The sequence below is a fragment of the Thermobia domestica genome, chromosome 5, assembly GCF_964235325.1.
Source record: "Thermobia domestica chromosome 5, izTheDome1.hap1.1, whole genome shotgun sequence".
In the NCBI taxonomy this organism is placed as follows: domain Eukaryota; kingdom Metazoa; phylum Arthropoda; class Insecta; order Zygentoma; family Lepismatidae; genus Thermobia; species Thermobia domestica.
The window spans coordinates 235,833,853-235,857,845 of NC_137458.1; the positions used below are offsets into that span (position 1 = coordinate 235,833,853).

Sequence of the window (23,993 nt, forward strand, 5' to 3'; positions counted from 1 at the left end):
GTTAAAGACAATAATTAAAGAAAAAGCAGGTGGATAAATATTAGATCTATGGTAAGAGTTGCCTTGATGGCGGCCATGTTCAAATCCGCCATTTTGAATCAGACAAAAGTTTTAAACAAAACGCATAACAGTGACACCTTATTAATAGCAAATTTTACCATAAATCCAACGGTATAACCATTTTTGCTTTATCATTAACCAACATTTGTTATCGCATAAACAAGTTGCTAATTTAAGGAAAAATGACCAAAGTGGAATTGAGTCATAATTGAACTTGGGTCTTTCTTCCAGAAAATTCCTCAATTAGTAAAATTTGCTATTAATAAGGTGTCACTGTTATGCGTTTTATTTAAAACTTTTGTCTGATTCAAAATGACGGATTTGAACATGGCCGCCATCAAGGCAACTCTTACCATAGACCAAATATTTATCCACCTGCTTTTTATTTAATTAACACAAAATTTACAAGGTGGGGTAAAGGACTAATACATATGATGCAACAATATATAATTTCCCTGTAACTTTTTACCAATTGCGCGTAAATGAAAATTAACGTCACTATTGTTCTTCTGATTAAATTTGCGCCTTAAATCATGTATCACATGACTCTATTCCTATTTTAAAAACTTAACCTTAATTCAAAATGGCGGATTTCAAGATGGCCACCGTCAGGTATATCCTTAATATATGACTTCTCCCTAGTCCTAATATGTACCCATATGTTTGTTATTCACCTTTTGTCGTTACAAGAGGTCTTACAGGGCTTTTACCTCCAACTGTATGAATACTATTCTGTACTTCCATGTGATGTTCTGGTAGCTGTATCTCGTAAACCCCTGGAGCTTCGCACCTACAACTTCACTGAAATACTGACTACATTTAGTACTACTTTCTCATATGTGTCTCAGTCAGCAACTCGATTCACCCAAACGTAAGGTTTACTTGTGAGAGGTGAGCGACGAGTGCGAGCAGTAGAAGTAGGCGGCTTCGTAGGTGTGACAGCTTTGCGGGCAGCGAGTACAATGGTGTCCTGAAGATGAGTCACTGAACGTTCATCCACTGTAGTACACTCACGGAAGAGATCCTGGAAATGGTGATGAAAGATACTAGGTTGGGATGGGAGAGGGACTTTAGGAATAGAATGAGGGAGCATCCGGTCTGAATCGTATGTGGGACGGGTGACCCGTGATGAGTGAAGAGTCAAAAGAATGGGGAAGTGGTCACTTCCGTAAGTATAGCCATGAACTCGCCAGGTATGCTGGATATACAATTCTGGACTAAGAATGGTGATGCCAGGAGCACTGGGTCTGGCCTGAAGAGATGGCAGCCTAGTAGGAGTACCGTCATTTGCTAATAGATAAGTACATTGGCGGAGAGCCGTAAGCAGGTCTGTACCAGCCGTGTTGGTAACTGCATTGCCCCACAGAGGGCTCTTCGTGTTAGGATCTCCTCCGATGACAGTGGAGAGTGGGAATTGGAGAAACAAACGGTTCCAGTAAACGGTAGGAATAGGGTATTCCGGGGGTGAATAAACATTGATGAAATTTATATCTCCTAGACGTATACCTTGTAGTTGCGTATGGGGAGACGATGGAAGTGGTATCCCAGTGAGGAGAGTATATGGAAATCCACGTCGAATCCCCAGAGCGATACCGCCGTATTGATCCAGTCGGTCTTCCTGTATTAGGCGATAACCTGGGATGCGTAGTCGAAAATGATGAAACGACCAGACCTCTTGGAGTAGGAGTATGGTTGGTTGATAAATAGCACACAGTCGTTGTAAAGCCATTTGCTTGCCCTGTGCTTGATGAATGTTCCACTGTAACACGGTAATTACACTTGTTTCTGCCATCCTAGGATGTGTGAAATTGTGGTAAGCGCAGGTTCCAGGTCACTATCATTAAGAAGATTAGTACTCACTAGTTGTTGAAACAACACAGTTCGAATGGCTTTGTATTGATTTTTAAGAACAGTAGTAGAAGTGTCCTTAAGTGTGCAATCAGGTATTTTAGGTTCAGAATGAAATTGGCGCACTACATCTCGTAATGGTTCTCTGCGTGCACGAGTAGAAGAAGCTGGTGGGGTAGTTGAAGAGGCAGATAAGGGAGAAGTCCCCGAAGAGAATAGACCTTTGCGCCTCTTGGAGGAAGAAGGTTCTTGCGACGGACCAAGCTGTGCGTCGCGATCTGCTGGTATACTGGAAGTAGTCATGGATCGAGCAGGGCGTCTCGGTGATGTAGGTGATGGGCGCTGTGCACTGTAAATAGTTCCAGTAGAACGAGTAGCTAAACTAAATGTGCTATCGGAACGAGGTGAAGCCTGTACTGTTTGAGCGTAGGTGGCTTGCCTTGGATGTAACTTTCGTGCTTCATTGTAAGATAACTTCGATTTAACCATAATTTCTTGTAGTTTTTGTTGATGTTGGCGTTCTGGACAAGCCGGATCATCAGCCACATGGGAAGCACCACAATGAAGGCAGATCGTAGGGTTAGAGCATTGATAAGAGGTATGGCCCTGACCACGCTGACGACATCTAGCGGCCGATTTGCAAGTTTTGGCGATGTGCCCGTATCGATAGCATTTGCGACATATTTTCGCTAACGGTACATAAGGTACAACTTTGAAACGGTAAAAATATAACTTACACTCAATAGGAAGTACTTGGCTGTCAAAAGTGAGAACGACTGTAGAGGTGGGAAGACGAGTCGGCTGTACCGGCGGATCAGTAGGTATGTTAGGAGCATCGGACCCTTGCACTACTGTAGTAATCGGATTGCGGACCATACGTTCTATTCGCCGTGCATGAACCACAGGAGTGCCAGCACACTGTATATCAGCGAGTAGATCTTCCATCGAAACGTCGACAGGTACTCCTTTAATAACACCCATGGTAGTAACTGCATAGTTAGGTATATACGCCGTCCAACCTTGTTGTGTGAGAATATCATTGTTAAGCAGAGCATTAGCGTGGGTAGCACTGTCACAGGTTGCCTTTATTAAATTGCGCCCGATGGTGTCAAAACTGGTGATTCCTGTCACTTTGGATTTGAAGAGAGCACGTCCCAAAGCTATGGGATGAGTTTTCCCCACAGGCTTAGAATGATCTTTCGCAGTGATGTGCACTACATAAGGAGCCAGGTGATGAGATTTGTATGTAACGGAAGGCTGAGCAGCCATAGGAGTAGAGGATGGAGCAGTGGTGATGGTGACTTCCATAGCTGTACTTGGAGGCTGCTGCAATTCTGACATAGTTAAATCCGGTATCAACGGGTCAGGCTGAGAGCCAGATGGTGAAATCAATGGCTTTCCACCCGATTGGGCAGCCATGTTGAATAATTGCCCCCAAAGGAGGCAAATATATAAGCACTAAACACGACACACAATGAAAATAACACAAACACTATTCACAGCACAATTAACAAACGGAAGGTCGGTGTGATAGGAGAATTCGAAGATTAGCCGAGGACAGGTACCGAATGCCACCAAGTCTAACTCCCATAACCACTTCACAACTTACGATATTCGGTTCACATAAGACGAATCACTGCTGCAAAGTGTTGCCAGCACATTGAAAAGAATAAAACCATAACACAAAGTTTGCGTCAACGTATAGTGCATGGAGCCTTATTCCACTTCAGACCAGAGTAATTGGGAAAAATTAAAATGGAATGGGAGTGAGAGAGGACACACGCTCACATCGTGCTAGAAAAAACATTTTTCGTATGACTATTAATACTATTTGTGAGTCTCTTGTCCAGGCAGCATTGTTTTGAAATTACAGCGAGAAATAAAGTTGAATGTCGTCAGGCGCTACTCTTTTCTGATTGGTAGTTGTATGCAAGTCCAGATGAAAATAGAAACTGCTTCTATTTTTTCCAAGTCAGGATCGAAATAAGGACAGCAGAAAATTTCAAACTGAACTAGGGGCAAGTTACTTCTCAGATGATCGTTAAGTAAGGTCGTGAAATTTACATCGTGAATCGGAGCCTTACTTCAGTCCCGTCTGAGACAGTCTTTATTGGGATCTTTTTCTATCTTAACGTTCTGAATTGTCCTTCTGAATGTTCTGTATCACTGCTGGAAGTATTATTCATATCCTACATACGAACAGATAATAAACCTTCGCATTGGGACTATGAAAATAGTTACGAAATGGGAATGCAATATGGAATGTAAAGCCCGTCTCAAACGGATCTGAACTAAGGCCTCAACCCAGGCTACAACTTAACAGTGCTCGTGGGTTTTCTCGGGGTTCTCCCGTTTCCTCCCACTTTCTTCATTCCACCATTTCACTCATCTCTCATAATCACCGTCTCCTTTAGCCTAACCGGCATAACCGTGGGACGTAAAACTCAAAGATTTCATTGTTTTTCATTTTACAACTTAACAGTGTTGCTTAACTTAAACTTCCATACAATTTCTTTTATACTGAGGTGATGTAGGGGTCTCAGACGATCCTTAAAACTAAGTAGGTTTTACCAGCAGAGCTTCTCGTGTATTAAAACAAACGAAAAACGTGTTAAGCAAACCGTAAATATTACTGTTTTTCTATTTCACGATATGAGTTCATCTGAAGAGGATGAAATAACCACAGCAGCGATATCTGCTCTGTTGCTGACATAAAATCAGCCCTCCCCTCCCTGCAAAAAAAAAAAAAAAAAAAGAAAGAAAGAAAGAAAGAAACGAGAGAGAGAGAAAGAGGAGCTGGTGGACCAGGCAGTGAATTCTTCGCGGCAATAATGCACAGGAAAGCACCGTATTTTCAATGGTGAATAATGAATTACTTACAAATCCTCGTTCCTACAAAAAAAAAAAAAAAAAAAACTACATATTGGATTATTCAGTTCCATACCCTAGTAACTCCGAAAATTCAGCAGCAAGTTACGAACATGAGGGAGTCTGTATCAGCTGAAAAATGGTCTGTAGATCCTTGGATACATCAGATTGTATAATTGAAAATCAAATGACTTGTTCAAATCTGTAAATCAGGGCAGTGATCAGGCGCGGAAAGCTAAAATAAAGAAGAAAGAGCAATTTTCTAGTATTGGTACTGAGTGCATCCTCTCAGGTCAGTACCCACAAAAAATGCCCACATAGCCCATAAAGTAAACTTATACCCACCGGGAACCCATCTCATGCACTACACCTGGAATTTTTGTATTGTGCCAGCATTGTAGAACTATTCCCTAAAATTTCACAAAAGCCATATAACACTGATGACAATTAACTCTCATTGTTTCTGTTTTTGGCGCATCACATCTGAATTTTATGTTTACAAGTGTAGGATTACTTGTCTAAAATTATTACTAGTGCTTTACGACGGATAAAATAAATGAGTTGATATGTAAGATGCCTGTATAGAAACTATTTTCCACCGGCGATGAATTTCTGCACAGTTCACAGAATTTGTATTTTGTTTACAAGTGGAACGCTACTAGTATGAAACCATGACAAATGATATTGAAACTTATATCATTGTCAAAACCCACTAGTTTTCATTACCCTCGCTTATGCAGATACCAACCTTCGCTGACGCGCCTGTTCCCTTCAGACGCACCACATCGCTAACTCTAGGGCTATACAGCTTCGCTCTCCTATGACTCAGTTGGATAGCTTTCGTGCTTTTTAGTGGCGACCTAGCGCAGGTTGTTTTGTGCTTTTTGGGCTGTAGTTTTAATGCATGCATCCGGACGCTGTATTTATACGCAAATCGTAAAAGAATTATAATTTTTCAACAATTACTTATGATCCCCTTCAATTTTAACTATGCCATGTGGATATTTTCATGTCACCCAGCATAAATCATTTAGAAAAGAATAAGAAGGTGATTAGTGAAACAATTCTAATTTTTGAACAATTATTTCGAGTTGTGCGCCAAAAGTAAACCTGCACGCTTTTTTTTAAACATGTTACATTTTTTTGGTATATAAATTGCACAATAATCACCTATTTGTTATTCTTCTAAAAGATGTGATTACATTTGTTAACAGCTGTAGTGTTCGGGCGGATACCTCCTCTAAAGTCTTTATTCTTGCATTTTTTTTTAAAATAATATAAATCGTGCTATAAAAAAATCATATTTTTTAAATAATATAAATCGTGCTACAAAAAATCATATTTTTCTCATGACTCTATTAATACTATTTGTGGTTCTCTTGTCGAGGAGCCTTGTTTTGAAATTACAGCGAGAAATAAAGTTGAATGTCGTCAGGCGCTACTCTTTTCTGATTGGTAGTTGTATGCAAGTCCAGATGAAAATAGTAACTGCTTCTATTTCTTCCAAGTCAGGATCCAAATAAGGACAGCAGAAAATTTCAACCTGAACTAGGGGCAAGTTATTTCTCACACGATCGTTAAGTAAGGTCGTGAATTTTAGATCGTGAATCTGAGCCTTACTTCAGTCCCGTGTGAGACAGGCTTAACTCCTAATACTTTGTTTGTGTTTTCGAAGTGCTTTTTAGGTGTTTTTTAAGTTAAGATTTTAAACGGTACAAGAAGAAGAAAACTGCCGAGGGGGTAGCCCGATATCCTAGTTTTACAAATAATTGAACCAATCACATAGCGAATAATTAAATGTATTTTACAGATAGAAAGGAAATTGCTGTATTGTAAGATGTAAAATGCGTGTTCTCACACAGGGACATACAATTTACTGAACTCCTCGTTAGTGCGGTTATTAGATAAATAACGTAAGAATGAGGTAAAAAGAAACAGCATTACTTTTCAGTTTTATCCTATCAATTAATGTTTTCTAGTGTGCAGATTGAGAATAGTATCGCATATATATGGCAGTATCCCATTTTACGGATGCATAGTTATAATCATGAAACGTGAACTTCTCGTGGTAAGAAATAGCTCCCTTACTAGCTTTATATCTTTTAAACAATAAGAGATCTGGTCTGCACTAATGACCAGATTCACTTGAGGACAGTGTAAAACACGAACCAACTTGTGGTAGGTGGCCACTAAAAAGAACAGATGTCAAGTTTTTACTTTAGTCTATGAATTGTTCAATGAATTGATTCGTAAGGAACTGGTTCCTCGGAACAGTTCTTGAAATATCGCTAGGAAGTATAGTTCATTATGAATGAAACCGAATTGAAATCCTGGTGGTTCATATCGAGATGTTTCTATAATTATTTTAGTCATTGCCAGATTCAAATGCTGATATATTTAGAACCATGCTAATTTCCCATCAGAACACAGTTCTAAATTTACCAAAACTTGTAATATGCGATGTATAAAATAAAGGCAAAAAATATAGTAGAACCGAATTTTTCGTCTGTTATAAAGGACACACAATAGATGAGATAACATAAGCAAATTATAAAGGCTCGAAAGCCAAAGTGGAAAAACACAAAAGAGAATGATTGAAAAATATGAACTACATAGTAGACTACATACATGAGGGAGGGCAAGCCCTCCTAACTCCCCCTGGCCTATGTTTAGCAGAAGGTGACCAGCTCTTTTCTCTGAAAAATTTTACAATTTTGGTAATTTGTGTTCACATTCCGTTAGTTTATGGTAGGGTTGCTTAGTTTAAGCTACGTTAGGCTAGTTTAGGTTACGTTAGGTTAGTTAAGTTTATGTTATATTTTTGTAGAAGTCCCGCATAATTTTCCAAAAAATGATAGAATTTCACTTATTTCTAATAATATTACGTTAGTTTAGGTTAGTTCAGGTTAGTTTATGTTAGGTTAGTTTAGATTTGGTTACGTTATTTTACGTCTAAGTACTTGCATCACTCATTTGTCCTGTACATTTTGTGTTTTTTACGTGCTTCTGGACCCGTTGTACTAAACATTCCCCCTCCCCCTTATCAGCAGTTCAGTAGAACATTACTAAAACCAGTATGAGTAGCTCAAAGGGAACAAGCCCCCAAATCCCTGACCAGGACCAATTATATATCTTAAAATAATTATTAAAAAATACTTGAAATACTAATGTGGTAAATATAATTCGGAGCTTGATTCATGAATTAATGTTTATTCCCAATATTGTAATTAGAATAAAATTTCCTGCGCCTTAATAATAGCGGAGCTGCATCACAATTCCTTCTGAAACATGTGTATAGCTCGAACGTCTTCTCGAATGGCACTAAACGTTATCAGCATTTTTCGTGTATGTGTCAGCAGGCCCGTATTCAGGGGAGCTGGCTCCCGTAAAATTTTCACGGTAGGCTTGCAAATGAACTATAATATGGTTGGATCGGGCCCCCCTACATTTTTAGGCTAGCTACGGGCCTATGTGTCAGTAATGGGATTGACGAAAGTAATTTATTAATTTGATTTATTGACATATAACACAACAGGCGCAGGCTTAATTACAGTGTTACATAGTATATACGTTATAGAGAGTATATAGGTTAATAAAGCTATTGGTAATAATTACATTTGTCGTACAGAAGTAGTAGACTTCTTAAAACTACTTACATCCATTGCCAGTACATCAAGGTTGAAATTTTCTTTAACTATCCTGTTGTAGGTTTCACTAACTCTCCATATAGGAGATCTGCTTAAAACGTTTGTTTTCGCTATCATACAAAAAAATGTATTTTTCGAAGCAGTGCGCAATTTAGTGGATGGTACTGGGAACATATTTGTTCGTTAAGATCAGGACAGTCTATTTTGCCATGAAAGAGTTTGTGTAAAATTAATAAATCAATATTTCTTCTGCTGAGTTCTAATATTTGAAATTTAAAATTTTCAACAAGGTTAACGTAGCTTTCAAATTTTGGGTAGAATTTTGTTTTCTTAAGTGTAAGAAGTCTTAAAAACTTATTTTGAGTACGCTGGATCAAGAATGAGTATTTCTGTATATTAGGGTTCCATATATTACTACAATATTCTAATTTCGACCTGACGTATGCATAATACAGCATATGGTCATTTTGGAAATCTTTACTGACTCGATAAATATATCCAAGATTTTTGTAGGCTTCTTTCCAAATAGTTTCAATATGTTGAATGAAGGATAATTTTGAATCAAAAATAGCTCCCAAATCCCTTATAAAATCAAGCTTTTTCAGTTTTTCCCATAATATTGAATAATTATATTGAATATATTTTTCTTTTCTAGTGAATGTTAAATAACTGCATTTACGAACATTTAACTTAAATTTATTGTTTTTACACCCAATTTCAAGATTTTGTAAGTCACTCTGAAGTTCTAAACAGTTCTGAACTGTTTTAATTCTGTTGAATATTTTAAGGTCATCAGCAAAGAGTAGATTTCTAGAAAATTGAAAGCATTCAGGAAGATCATTTACTGCCAAAATGAAAAGTAGAGGTCCCAGATTCGAGCTTTGAGGGACTCCAGATGTTGCATGAAAGATTTGAGATTTATGATTACGATACAGTACAGTTTGTTTACGATTTTGAAAGTAGAAAGCAAAGTATTGCAGAGTTGATTTCGAGAAGTTAAAGGATGCCAGTTTGTTTAAGAGAATGTCATGGTCAATGACGTCAAATGCTTTGGAAAAATCAGTATATATGACATCTGCTTGTCCTTGCTTGTCAAGTTCCTTCGAAATGTAGTCTGCTATAGTGCTAGATTTGATACAGTAGATCTGCCCTTCAGAAATCCATGTTGTCTGACAGATAATGCAGGTTTAACATGATCCATTATTCGCTTATGCAGTATATATTCATACACCTTGGCAAACGCAGACAAGATAGGAATTGGTCGGAACTCTTCAATGTTACTAGCTGAGTTCGTTTTGGGTATTGGACACGCAACTAACTCCTTCCATTTTTCAGGAAAGGTATATGTTTTTATAAATAAATTAAATATAATATTCAGAGGTTGTAAGAATATATCTGAACAGCCTTTCACAATGTACGTTGGGATCCTATCTGGGCCACTTGCTGTTTTCGATTTCAACTTCCTTACTGCTTCTTTTATTTCTTTTTCGGATATGAGAGGTAATGAAAATATATCAAGAAGAGCACTGGAACGATCATTTAGAGGCATGTTCGATACGTCATAGTCCGCTCTTAAGGAGCCATAGACTGAACTAAAATGTTGCCCGAATGCTTTAGCTATGTCCCTATCATCAGTAAGATCGTGACCATTGTACTGTATGCGATCAGAAAACAAGTGACGCGATTTATTTTTAATGAAGGACCATAATAATTTCGGATCATTCTTTAATTTATCTTCTGTGCTGCTTAAAAAATCTTTATAAGCAGCAGTTATTTCTGCAATAATTTCCCTACGCAGTTGACGGAATTGCTCTTCATGGTACTTAGTGTTGCCTACACTGAGACGACTTTTTTTTTTTTTTTTTTTTTTTTACGATGATATGTTTTACGTTTAATTTTATTAATAATATTCGGGGTAAACCATGTAGGGTAGATTTTATTAGTTACTCTTTTACGGGGAATGCAATCATCAAATATTTGATACAATACTTCATAAAATAGATCCACAGCTTGATTGACATCCTTAATATTCTGCAGCATCCCCCAATCCACAGCTAATAGGTTTCGGTAAAGTTTTTCAAAATCTGCTTTCCTAAAATTATAACCTACTGTGTTAGGCACTGTTTTAAGTTTGCTTGAATACAATGCTGTAAACTGAATAAGAAGGGGAGGATGATGTTTATCTTCTATTACCAGTGGATCACATTCTCTTTGAACTGTTACTTTTGAGAGATTTGTGAGAACAAGATCTAAGGTTCGGCCATTGCTATTAGGAATATTATTGATTGAAATCAAATTAAAGTGGGACATAAAATTGTCAAGACTTTTACATTTAGCTGATGACGTCATTAAATCGAAATTTAAACTAGTTATTTGTCGTAGATTCAGATCCCCTATACAAAGAATTGTGCAACCCACAGGACAATTTGATTCTACAAATTCAAAAAAACTGTTCATATATATAAAGTGGTGAATCAGGTTCTATGTAAACAGTACAAATATACACGGTAATTGAGTTAAAAACCAGTTTGACAATTACACTTTCAAAGTTAGTTTCCCAGCTATTTACTTTTTGAATATTATATTTTTTAAGCGCAGCAAACAATACGCCTCCACGTTTAGCCTTTTTTCGTAGTTCAATATTTCTATCTTGCCTCCAGACTACATACCTATCATCAAAGAGTTTTGAGTCAATAATTTGTCGTTAAAGAAGTTTCTGCCAAGCTAATAAAGTCATAAGAGTTAGATAAAACAGCATTATGAAAACAACTGGCTTTAGTACGCAGGCCATTGACATTTTGAAAGCACAAAGAAAATGAAGTAGAGGAGTGGTTCACAGTAAAATGTCTCCACCGACCACTAAGAACGAATAACCACTTGGAAAAGATTCTTCATTAACATACCAATGTTGACAACCGATATAAATTCAGATTTGTAATTTGTTCTTTGTCAGAAGGAATAGCCACCACATTAGACTTGTGTCATCAGGAAAACAGCTTAACACGCAGTAGAAAGCAACACGCAAAATTCACTTGTAACAGCGAAGCATATGACGTCAAGTCATATCCACCAGACTTTGTCCCTCAAACAAAAGCAAAAACCGTTAACAGCAAGTCAGCACGTGACGCAGTACCAGTAACGAACCTAAAGGAACAGATACGTCCTCAAAACCGGAACTAAAATGCCAAATCACTGAATCGAATAAAATGAGTGAAATAAAGTATCACTTCATCCAATCGAGTCAGGCAGGAACGCGGAAGGGGGCCGGAGCGGGAGCGAGAGGGTACGTCCGTAGGGAGCAAGCATGTCAGCGATGGTGAGTATGCGCGTCAACTACACATGACAACACAACTATCGTATCCTCACTGGAATTTTTACTAATTCTTTATTCTTTTTCACTTTTTCACTACCAATTACTTTTTTTTTAATTCATGTTACACTTTAGCGCGGTATCATGTTAAGCCATCAACTGATTCATTTCTCTATGCGGTTCCATTTTATGGAGGCATACTTATATTCATGAAATATGAATTTCTGTTAGCAAGAAATGGACTCTTAGCGCCTTAGATAATGTTTCTTAAGGGAGGAGTTGCAAATAGATGAGGATCCCATTTAATAGTGCTGAGTATAAAACACAAACCAACTTCTGCTATATGGCAATTAAAAATTGCGAAGACTATGTAACCAAATTAGGGAAGAAACACAGCAGGGAGGTCCGAGGAGATGCGTCCGTAGGTAGTGGACCAATTTCTTTCTTTTATTTCGCGACGCATTTCTGACATATTACATCACGCTTCACTGACACACAGTCTTGCAAAAACTTAGTTACAATTTTTGTTCCTAAACCTAGGGATATAAGGAATTGAAGGTTAGAAATTTCTTAAACTCCTAATTTTTAATAATTTCCAACGTCGGGGAATTCAGATTGCTGCCCCAATTTTCTTTGACATTTAACATGACATCAATTAGTTCCGCCATACCTAAACACTGTTCTTGGTCACTATCATCACTGCCAGTACGTTACAATCTGACAACTCATTGGAACGAGTTGGCACTTTTCAGATACTTCGATCATTAAGGATCACAACTTAAAACACTGCTTATTATCGCTTCCATGTTTAACTGTACCTTCTTATGTGTCTACTAGTGTATACTTTGTATTAGATATTCTCGCGTTTTACCCATGTTACAAGTAAGATCCACATATATCGGATTTCTTAAATGTTCCTCTTTCAAAATATTAATTCGTGTTTCCTCCGTAAATTTTATAAAACCGTGTCGTCATGAATTGGGATAGCACTGAATTTTCAAAAATGTAATTCAAAGTGTGTTTTCACTACGTAATAGTTCATAAAAAAAATAGCCATGATGAACTGAATTCCTATGTTGAGTTGATTTGATTTTAGCGTTTCTTTCAGCAGCGAGACTATATGAGACGTGGATCTACAGCCTAATGTGGTTTCCGAACTATACGAGTTTCTGCCGGGAATGAACCCGGCTCTCGCACGTCAAGGTGCGTACGTTAATCGCTTACCCATGAAGGAGCTGTAAATTACTATGTGAGTGCAATGTGTTTCCACTGTCTGTTCACGGGCATATGAAGTGCATTTAATGCAGTGCAAAAGAACTTTTTACCATCCCAGTTTCAAACGCCTCAAAAAATGCCACAAAGTCATAAGTTAGCATCAGCTAAATTCATTTTTAAGGCTCGAAAATTCCGGGAAGGATAATAATACATTACTGCTCTATCCTCGAGCTGCTCTCTGGTCTTAATCGTCTATGATACTCTTCTCATTATTTAGTTTCCCCGTACATGTATTTTTATTTCAAGTTTATTTTTGCTACCATCGTTCTGTACAGAGGTTGTTCAGCCTACGTTTGGCCGATTTCGTTTCTTCCCCCTCCCAGGCAGAATGGACTCACCCGACCTGGCTCGTGGCGTCCTGCAGTGTTGTGCAGTGGCTTCCTGGGAACGGAGTTGTTTTTCCGCGCGGATGACAATAACTCTCAAAACAGGACCATTGTTGTGAGTGTTGAGTTAAATTTGTTGCCAGGTGTGTGGGTTTCCGCTCTGTGACCAAAATGCCGCCCAAACTAAGGCGGTTTTGGGAAGGCTATGTTGCGGCTCTTTATGACGCCCACTTTAGTGTTTCTGTTATTAGAAAACAGTGCAAGAAGAATTTGATTCTTACATAATCCCTATCAATGAAATAAATCCTAATTCATTTCGTTTTATGGTTGCAACGTCATTTTAAGTGGAATAAAAAATGTTATTAAAAAGTACAAGGGCAACGAAGCTCCACCATTTGGATCACCAACGAAGTTGCCTAGGAAGTGGGAATGCACCAAGGCCACCTCCACCATGCAGAAGAAACTTCGCAAAATGGCAATGCAAGAAAAACCGCTAACACAAAGGTGTATGGCTAATCGTCTTGACGTGTCTTTGGGGACTGTGAGCCGGATATTACACCATCAATTCAAGCTGGAAAAAGTCATGAAAGCTCGCGGCCATCTTCTCACGGATGCCCACCAAAAGGAACGAAAGAGTAACGCCCGGAAGGTGTACGAACGGCATCTGGCAAAACAGAGGTGGATGTACGTCGTAACGCTCGATGAAACATGGATTTACCTTAACGACTGCGGCAAACCGAGAACCATCATGTACCGAGAGAAAGGCGCCAAGAACTTCAGAAGGTGGGTCCGTGTTTGTAAAGAATCCTTCCCAAAAGGGTTCATGGTCGTTACTGGCTACTGTTACCGAGGTAAACTGAAGATTCGTAGGGTGGGGAAGAACTGCAAAATAAATTCGCAGTATTTTCAGGAGCAGATCATGTGGCCGATCTACGAGCATGAGATTCCCAACAATGTATCGGAAATGACGCCAATCTGGTGCATCGGAAATGACGCCAATCTGGTGCGCATTCACATGGACAAGGCCTCATCACATACCTCACGATCGCCCTCGCATTCTACAGGGAGATGGAGAAGGCAAGTGGTATACAGGTGATTCCTTTCAATGAGGTACCTGTTAAATCTCCAGATGCAAGTCCTATGGACTATTGTAGATTTGGATTGCTGAAGCAGGCTTTGGGAAAACGGCGTGTGACAACTGTGGAAGGACTTTGGAAAACTGTGCAAAGGGAATGGGACAAGATTCCCTTCCCAGTTCTTCAGAGAAGCCTATTACAGTGGAAATTACGCTGTCGGGCTATTGTTAGGAACCAAGGGAAACATATCGAGCACTTACGGACCTGGCGCCATGGATTCTTCTGAATTTTTAGGTAAGTCGAAATTGGCCAAATGTAGACTGAACAACCTCTGTATTATTCTTAATTACATGTCCTTTCTATTCAATATCCAATTTTGTTTGTTTATTTGTATATAGTTATTCGTAGAAATATTTCTATCTTTTTTTTATTAACTTCTCTATCTCCATTATTCTTATCGTCCACCATATAAAACACTTCCTACTTTCACAGACTTGAGCACAAGGTCAGCATTATCTTTTTTCTTTTAATTTTGCCTTTGTTTTCTTTGTACTTCATTGCTTTCCTGTCGAATGAAGTGTTTAATAAAAAGTTGTATATTTTTTTAAAGTACTTTTAGCATTATGCGGTTATATTTTCATCACTTGAGATATTTGAAAATGCATTCATATAATGCCAATTAATGATGAACTCTCCGGGAGAATAATAAAGAAACTACTTCTTACTGGACTACTGCACTATGTCCAGAAACAGAGCTTTAGCTTGACGAGGCAAGTTTTTTTTTTCTTGAGATTAATGTCATTTTCAGTAGCGAGGCTATACGAGACGTGGTCGTATGTCCATCCCACGATTATGCACAGGGAGTAAAAGAGACTAATGATGATGTCAATTAATGATATGGTGGAATGAAGAAAGTAGGAGGAAATGGAAGAACCCCGAGAAAACTCACGAGACGGAAGTATTTAATTGTATATAAAATTTAATTTAAAATAAAATCATGTTTCATATTTAAGTGAGCTTATGTTCGACACCCGAATTAACTACTTCGTTTTGTTGTTGTTGTTGACTTCAGTTTAGCGTCCCTTTCAGCAGCGAGGCTATATGAGACGTGGACCTACTGATTAACGTGGAATCCGAACCACATGAGCTCCCGCCGGGAATCGAACCCTTCGTTTTGTTAATACATATGTGTATAAAATGGAAACAAGTCCTGTATAAAATGGAAACAAGGCATCAAGAGGACTTTTTTCTTTTAAATAGTTTTGCATTAAGATCTTGGATCTTATGCTAGACTCATACTGCTTACAATTCTTACAGATGTGCCTTGCAGTCGGAAGAAAACTGTGGTTTTCAGAGTATCAGGGCGTTAATGAACTATACCGACAAACTTTAGAAGGCGATTCCTCACATCAAAATAAGAGAAAAAATTCTTACAGACCTGTAGGGAAAAATGCATAGTTTCAGAGGTACGGCCCTCCAATATCGTAGAAAAGCTAAACAGGCTCAGCTCTGAAACTAGGCACTTTTTCTCTTAGTTGATATGAGGAATCACTTCTTAAAGTTTGTCGATATAGTTCATTAATATCTGCATACGTGATAAAGTATTATTGTAGTAATGATCACTTAAGTTCTTAGTTCCTGTTTTATTTTCCAGTGATCCAGAAATTGATGCTAGTGCAGAATTGACTGATATGCAGCGGGAACATATCAAAGAACATGCTCTTTGTAGTGCAGCGTATTTTGGCAATGAAAGTGAGTTGCGACGTTTGTTGAAGGATTGGCGTTTTAAAGATGAAGTAGATAAAAATTGTACACCATTACACTACGCAGCACAACGTTGCCAGTTACACTGTATGAAAATCTTAATAGAACATGGTATACCAGTTGATCAGAAAGACTGTCTCTCGTGGAGGCCTCTTCACCATGCAGTCGTTTCCCGTAGTGTGCAATGCGTGGAATGGATACTGAAACAAGGTATGCATTTTGTATTTTTTTATAATCAAAATTTTAAGTATGTTGTGATTATGTTTACAAATTCTTTACAACATTACAAGTGGCGACTTGTCATTGAATTATGAATTCTAAGCGATCTGTCGCAATAGTTCCGGTGGCTGTCACTGACAATGGAACTTAATATACTTGGAAAATAGCGCCGATAGAGTCGGGCGGGGAAGGAATCTTTTTTGCCGAAGTCATCTACCTATATATATATATATATATATATATATATATATACAGTTAAAAAAATACTGTAATTCATGATTTTTCGCATTTATTACATTTTTCTTTCCGTCTTTGGTTAAAGTTGAGTGATAAATAGGCGAAGTTGATATAAACTATTTGCTGTATGAAAATTGCCCCTCGCCCCCAAATATCAAATAAGTATTATTATTATGTATTCTGCGTTTCGGCAGGTCCTGAGATAAAAGATTTTTTAAATTTAGATTTGGGCCTCGAAATGTTTCTTGCACATTTTTTCGACCTTCAGCTTCCTCTTTTAACTCTCAATATTTTCTTCTGCTTCTCAAATCATCTATTAGTTGTGTTCTTCTTCTTCCTATTCCTCGCTTTCCTTCCATCTTTTCTTCTATGGTGGTATAAAGAAGACAATTTTTTCACAAGATGTGTCCAATCCAATTGGCCTTCCTCTTCTCTCCTATCCGTTATAAAACATCTTCGTTTTTTGCTGTGGCTGTCCATTTTATCTTCCCCATCTTCCTCCGTAAAATAAACTTGATTTGATGTGGCTTGGCAACTATTCGTTCTAGGAATTTTTCGAGCAGTGTAATTAAAGAAATTGCGAAATTGGCTTAACCTTCTGTAAAAGATCTGAATAAAAGAATGGAACTGAACCACAATGTTGCATATCTTGGACTAAAATTAGTGGCTCTGTTGTTTGCCAAGCATATTTAAGCATCTGTAATCAATATTTCTTACACAAAGAGAGAAAAAACATTTTTTTTAAAAAAATAGCTTTACACGAGACTCGAACAACATGCTAGTCAATAATATTTGAACGTATGAGATACAAAGCTAACTCTACCAGTAATGTCTGAGTAAGTCAGTCAGTAGAGCAATTACCTGTGAAATAAAAGTAAATAGGAAATGTGTTGACCCCGATTCAAATCTCAATCTTTGATTATTATAATTTTTTTATTATTATTATTATCTCATAATAATAATAATTTTTTTTGTATTATGAAATGTAGAATATGTGTAAGATATTCATAGTAATAAAAACTGAAATAATACGATAATGAAGCAAACACACTTAATTTATTTATTTATTTTATTTTATTTTATTTTATTTTATTTTATTTTATTTTATTTTATTTTTTTTTTTTTTTTTTTGTAACGTGACAAATTTAGTTGAGAATCACTGTATTTATACATTGATTAATAATATTTTTGCCTTTACATGGTGATTATATTCAAAGAACAGGGTATAAAAATTGGAAGCATACCGCCGAAAATATCTATCGAGAACAAAACGATGAACAGAACCCTTAGGAAGAAGTATGTTGTATTTTGGAAGTTGGTAAATAATGGATTGAAAAAAATAGTAGCTATCAGACTCTTACACTTAGAAAACATTGTACAGAGATAAAACGTGAATATTAGGAAAGCTTACTAAATTCGATTGGAAGCATCAGAAATGTGATTGAGAAGAATGGCTAAATGGATCGGAACTATATAAAAAAAAAATGTTAGAGATCCTGGGAAAAAGGAAGAGTAATAAAGAGATGTACTAATAATAAAAGATGATAAATAGAACATTTTGAAGAAGAAATAGTATCCATGTGATGTAATTATAAAGGAGGAAGACTAAGAAATTTATAGACAATATTAAACACTACGTTTCTTCCGTGAAATCGAATTGGTTAGCAGCAAACCGTCGTCAGCGGAAGCATCTAATTTTGTAATAAATGACCTCCAAGTAAAAGCAAGAAAACTTACGATTAAAAGGCGGGTGCGAAAATACAGTCGTAAAGGACTTTACACTTTCTTTATGGGAAAACGGCTTCGGTTTATTTTTTTCTTTCTTTAATTTGTGATATCTCAAGTCTTCACATCTAATTGAACAAAAATCGTAATGGGCACAACTGCTTGGAAATAGCCCAGTAAATAAAGACCCAAAAAGTGGCTAGAGCTGAAATTATTCTAAAAAAAGCTGAAAATTTCAGGGTTTGTTCTTTGTGTCAAATACAATGAAACCTCAAAAGTCCCAAAATATCCCATGTGAGCTTCATCCTCAAAATGGCGGTCAAAGATTGCCTCCATCCCATACGCGCCTGGTTTTCTATTTCAGCCTCTATCTGGCAAGCCAATAACGGTATTTCAATTTAGAAAACACCATTTTACTCTGCAAGAACTGAGCTTTAATTTGGTATATAATACATTTAAATGAAATCACACCCAAAATGGTCATTCGTGATCAAAGTTGATAATTTCAGCATTTCAGAAAGGCATTCTGTAGTATTTTGCGTTTAAGCTCCTAAACCATTAGAAAATCGTGAAAATATGTTCATATATTTTCGATTGTGTGTTTCATACGCTGCATTTTAAAGAAAATATCATCGAAATCGGATCATAACTTTTTGAGATATTTACTCAGTTGTAACCCTAGCTGTTAGCGGTAATAAAAAAAAGGCACTAACTGATGGTTAAATATATTTTTTTTTTATTTTTTTATTTATATTTATTCTACAAAACATGAAAAACAACAAGACAAGATTTGGTGAACGATTGATCGTTACAGAGAGGTGCACTGGTTATGGGAAGGAATCCATTCTAACTTTCAAGGGAGCAAGTGAGAGACTATAACGAAATACTTTAGTTTGTATAATATTTACCTGTACCGTGGGCAAAAAGTGCTCATAAATATGTAATATACTTAGTAGAATGTTCATTTTAAATTAACAGAAAAGAAGAATGTTTTTAATATATGTAAGAGATTATTATGGGATAGTGGTGGCTATGTACATGTTATGTGTTGACCTAGTCAAGTGAATTTATGTATTTCACGGTTTTAAAAAGGAATTTTTAAGACATATCAAGCAATAAAGGTGAGGCTAATGATCTTTGAATATCTGAGTTGATTCTTGCATAAAGAAAAGTTATTATCGCTTCGTAACTGATATTTTACCAGACGGACCAGGTTGACGACGCTTTTCTATAGAGTCGTTATAAAAATTTGGTTTACCAAACCCGGGATTTTTGAAAATTCAGTTCCCGAAGAAGGAAAGTAGGGCTGAATTTACTTGGATATTACCATTTATGAATACGAACTTAACCGTATTACGAAGCGGTAAGGTCATCAAAAGAAAAATGGATAGTGAAATAGTGCAACAGGAATCTAATACCAGTAATCCAGGTGAAATTAGTACAACACCAAGTTTGTCATCTGAGGATCGACTTTTGTTAGCTGTGCAGCGACAAATTATGCAAATGACGACTGAGATAAAACAAACCATGGAACAGAAGCTCAATGAATCTAACACAAACATGGAACAGAAGTTCTATGAAGCTAACCAGACCATGGAACAGAAGTTCTATGAAGCTAACCAGACCATGGAACAGAAGTTCTATGAAGCTAACCAGACCATGGAAAAGAAGATAGAACTGAAATTTAACGAATCTAGCAAGCAGTATGAAGAATTAAGTAAACGAATAGAACGGATAGAACTGAAATCAGACGATACGAAACAAACAATCGTCCAGGTGATGAACGACATATCCTCGCAGTTTGAAGAGAAGTTAAAAAGGTTAGCCGATGAGTGTCAAGAAAAGCACGATCATCAAAATCATGAAATCTGTGCTGTAAAAAAGGATTTAACGTTAATAGAATCTTCCGTTAAACATCAAAAGATCCAGTTGGCTACTATGCAGGAAGAAATTAAAACGTTACAGGCTAGAGATAACATTTATCGCAATAATCTGGGCAGTGATCGCTTCGAGTTTCCCCAATCACCGGATATAAATACGCCTTCGCCGGAATCTGAGGAGGATATTATATTAGAGGAAAATTGTCCGAAGATCACTGATGAACGAAATATAAATGGTATCATGACACAGCACGCTACGGACCGGAACAATCACACCACAAGAACAAGGAGTGAGAAAAGAAAGGTAAAGCTAAGTGTCAAGATGAGCGAAATCAAAGCCATGAGTAAATTTAGTGGTAAGTGCAATGAAAATGCTAGTTCTTTCTTAGAGAAGTTCCAAGACGAATGCAGTATAATGTCTATCGACCGATCACAATACATGAAATTAATACCCCATGTATTACTCCCACCTTGTTCCTTATGGTTTAAGGCAATACGTGATCACATTAGTACATATGAGGAATTTAAAGCGGCATTGATCGCGAATTACGAAAATGACTTTTTGCTGGCAAACAGAGATGCCACTCTTAGAAATCAACATTTCAATCCTCGATTGCACAAATCTATTGTAGAGTTTGTTGTAAATGTCTATAATGAATTAAAGGTCGTTAATCCCTTGCAATCGGAATCAAGAATAATTGCATCGATTCGCAATTTGCTTCCATTTAAATTACAGCAGATCTTATTTTCCACACAGTGTATGAGTTTCAGTCATTTATTAATGCTTGTACAATGCTACGAAACTCAATACCATGCTATGAATCTAACACAATCAGGAATGGGTAAAAATAAGAATAATTCAGATCATTTGGTCCCTGTTCGGAATTTGAATATCCGAAGTGTGAATAATAATGAACCGAACCTAAGACGAGTATACTCTAGCAATCAAAATGAACAAAATAGACAAGGTTATGTAGGGAATCCGCCTAACCTAATTAATCGTAATAATTCCTATGTTAGACCATATAGTCAAAATAGGTTTAAAAATAGACGAAATGTATGGAGAAATTCCACCAACGCAGCGAACTACGTGGATAGAAGTAATGGAAGGATAAGAGATGGCACTTCACATCAAGATCCAGGTATTGAAGTAATTTCTGTACAAAACAATAATACAGGACATAATCATGATTGTGCTGTACAGTGTACCCTATTGGAACCCTACTCGAGTATGAATTTAAACTAATTGCGGCTGATATGATAGGGGTTAAACCCATGTCAGCTGTAGGTTCTCATGAGCATTTGTCTAAAAATTTAAGCGATAATTTCTATGAACATTTATCTTCCAATTTACCGGTTCATGCTAATTATGAAAATGATCTTTCCTATGACGTTTCTGTAAAATAAATTTATTTACTTCCATTTGATTATTCAAACGTAGGTTATGTTTAATTTTTATTCTTTCTTATTAATGTGAAGAATCATAATTCAATTTATAATTAGTTAAAGGCAAAAAAATTACTTTATATCAGATTGATTTGTGTTTAATTGTCAAAGATTATGTTAAGAATAAGATCCATTCTATAAAATCCATTATTCAATAACTACCTTGAATGAAATTCTTCTTTATTTATGACATCTTAGTGCTACTATGTATACATTACAATTGCAACATCTAACTTATTTGTTATACAATGCGCCCGAAAAGAATAAATATTATTTGTCACATCATCGTTTGTAATAATGATCGAAACTAGTAATCTTGATAATTTGTGTTTCACTCTCGTTAATTATATTTCTAAGCGACGATGTTTTTAATGATAAATAATAAATAATAATGTAATAAAAGAGAAATATTAATGAAATCAAAGATTTATTGTAAATGTATTTATGTGAATGATAATAACTAATATTTTATATATATATGAGGGTTAACAAAAAAGTAATGAAGATATATACGAGGTGTGATCAAAATAAAAAGAACATATGTAATGTACGAACATTAATCTAATCAGACCAGTGGTTCTTGAATATAAAAGCCAAGCCTACTCATGACTTTTATATTCAGTCCCTTTGGCGGGCGACATTTTCTATAACGAAATACTTTAGTTTGTATAATATTTACCTGTACCGTGGGCAAAAAGTGCTCATAAATATGTAATATACTTAGTAGAATGTTCATTTTAAATTAACAGAAAAGAAGAATGTTTTTAATATATGTAAGAGATTATTATGGGATAGTGGTGGCTATGTACATGTTATGTGTTGACCTAGTCAAGTGAATTTATGTATTTCACGGTTTTAAAAAGGAATTTTTAAGACATATCAAGCAATAAAGGTGAGGCTAATGATCTTTGAATATCTGAGTTGATTCTTGCATAAAGAAAAGTTATTATCGCTTCGTAACTGATATTTTACCAGACGGACCAGGTTGACGACGCTTTTCTATAGAGTCGTTATAAGACTGCTGCACAATGCTTGGTATGAGAAAAGGGAAAAGAACGTGGAAAGTGAAAGAGCTCGGATTGTATTAATAGCAGTAAAAATAATTAAAGAAAATATTCAATTAAAGTATATGATAATGTGCCATATCCTCAAGCAGAGCAAATCTTTGAGGAGCACATTGGTCTTATCGCACCATCACTACAACATATGGTCGAAAAAGTGACATTACCAAAGAAAAGTGATCTCAGGATAGCCTGAAAACAGAGTATGATATGTAGTTCTATTATTTCGTTATATAGACCCAGAACTTTTATATCTTCCAATCAGCTTGCTATAGGAGCATACAGCCTACGTCATTTTGGTTCTCGGCAGTCCAAGTCTCTTTCAAAGTCTTGGGATTTGTGCAAGTTATAATGAGATTCGACGATACGAATTCTCAAGTATATCATATTGTGCTCCACAACCGTTATTACATTTTATTCATTGGATCGTTGATATCGCTGATGGCAATACGGGAACACTAGATGGTCTTGCAACTTTCCATTGCATGGGAGTATCAGAATAAGTATGCCTCCTGAAGAAAGAGCCTCAAATTCCCGTATTCCTCGTCGTGGTCACAATACCTGGAGCAAGTCAACCTCATACTATTATACATTCAAGCTGATCGCACTGGAGATTGGGAATTGCATTTGCGTGCAAACAAATCAATGCTTCCGTACTTTCACGCAGCTGATCACCACTTTTATGCTAAATGTGCGCGTCTGTATGTTCAGCAGATAGAAGCTTTGAAGGAGGAAATCAATCCTGAGGAGCAGAGCAAATTTTACAGAACAAGGATATATTACTATTCGCAGAAAAATAGATATTGGAGTAGGGTTACAACAGATATGATCATTGAACAAACTTTAATGAAATCCGTGAAATTTCTGGAGGGATACTCAAGGCCGAGAAATGAGAGATTCAAAATTAGCTAGACGGATACTGTAGTTTCCTATCACCATGAAAGTCACTGAAGTATTAGAAAACTTTCGCCATAAACATTTTGTGTCTTCAGAACATGTCGAGCTTAGACACTCCCGTCAGACACGAGATAATCAGGATCTACAGAAGATGTTTGACTGGTTATCCCCTTTGAAAACTCAGCACCAAAGGACTTACTCGTGAACATTGCAAAAAAAAGGGTTTAATGCCTGACACTCAGACAAACTCTGATCAAGCAAAAGACTGGTGAAGCGTCATTAAACTAGATGATAGGTGGTTACTTTGGAACTGTAAAACTGTAAAGGAAGAAAAAAGCTATTCCTATATCTGCT

General features: G+C 36.7%; 1 protein-coding gene across 6 annotated transcripts in view; it reads left to right on the top strand.

The window, feature by feature from the left end:
- The window catches only part of LOC145686461 (ankyrin repeat and SOCS box protein 14-like), a 150,709-nt gene that overhangs the window by 24,239 nt on the left and 102,477 nt on the right, over positions 1–23,993 (top strand). The window contains exons 1-2 of one of the 6 annotated variants that reach the window (XM_081759788.1): positions 6,235–6,330; positions 16,065–16,384. In XM_081759788.1, the coding sequence (XP_081615914.1) occupies positions 16,102–16,384 (283 nt within the window). In that variant the 5' untranslated portion in view covers positions 6,235–6,330; positions 16,065–16,101. The other 5 variants (XM_081759790.1, XM_081759787.1, XM_081759789.1 and 2 more) reach the window with 5 other exon arrangements.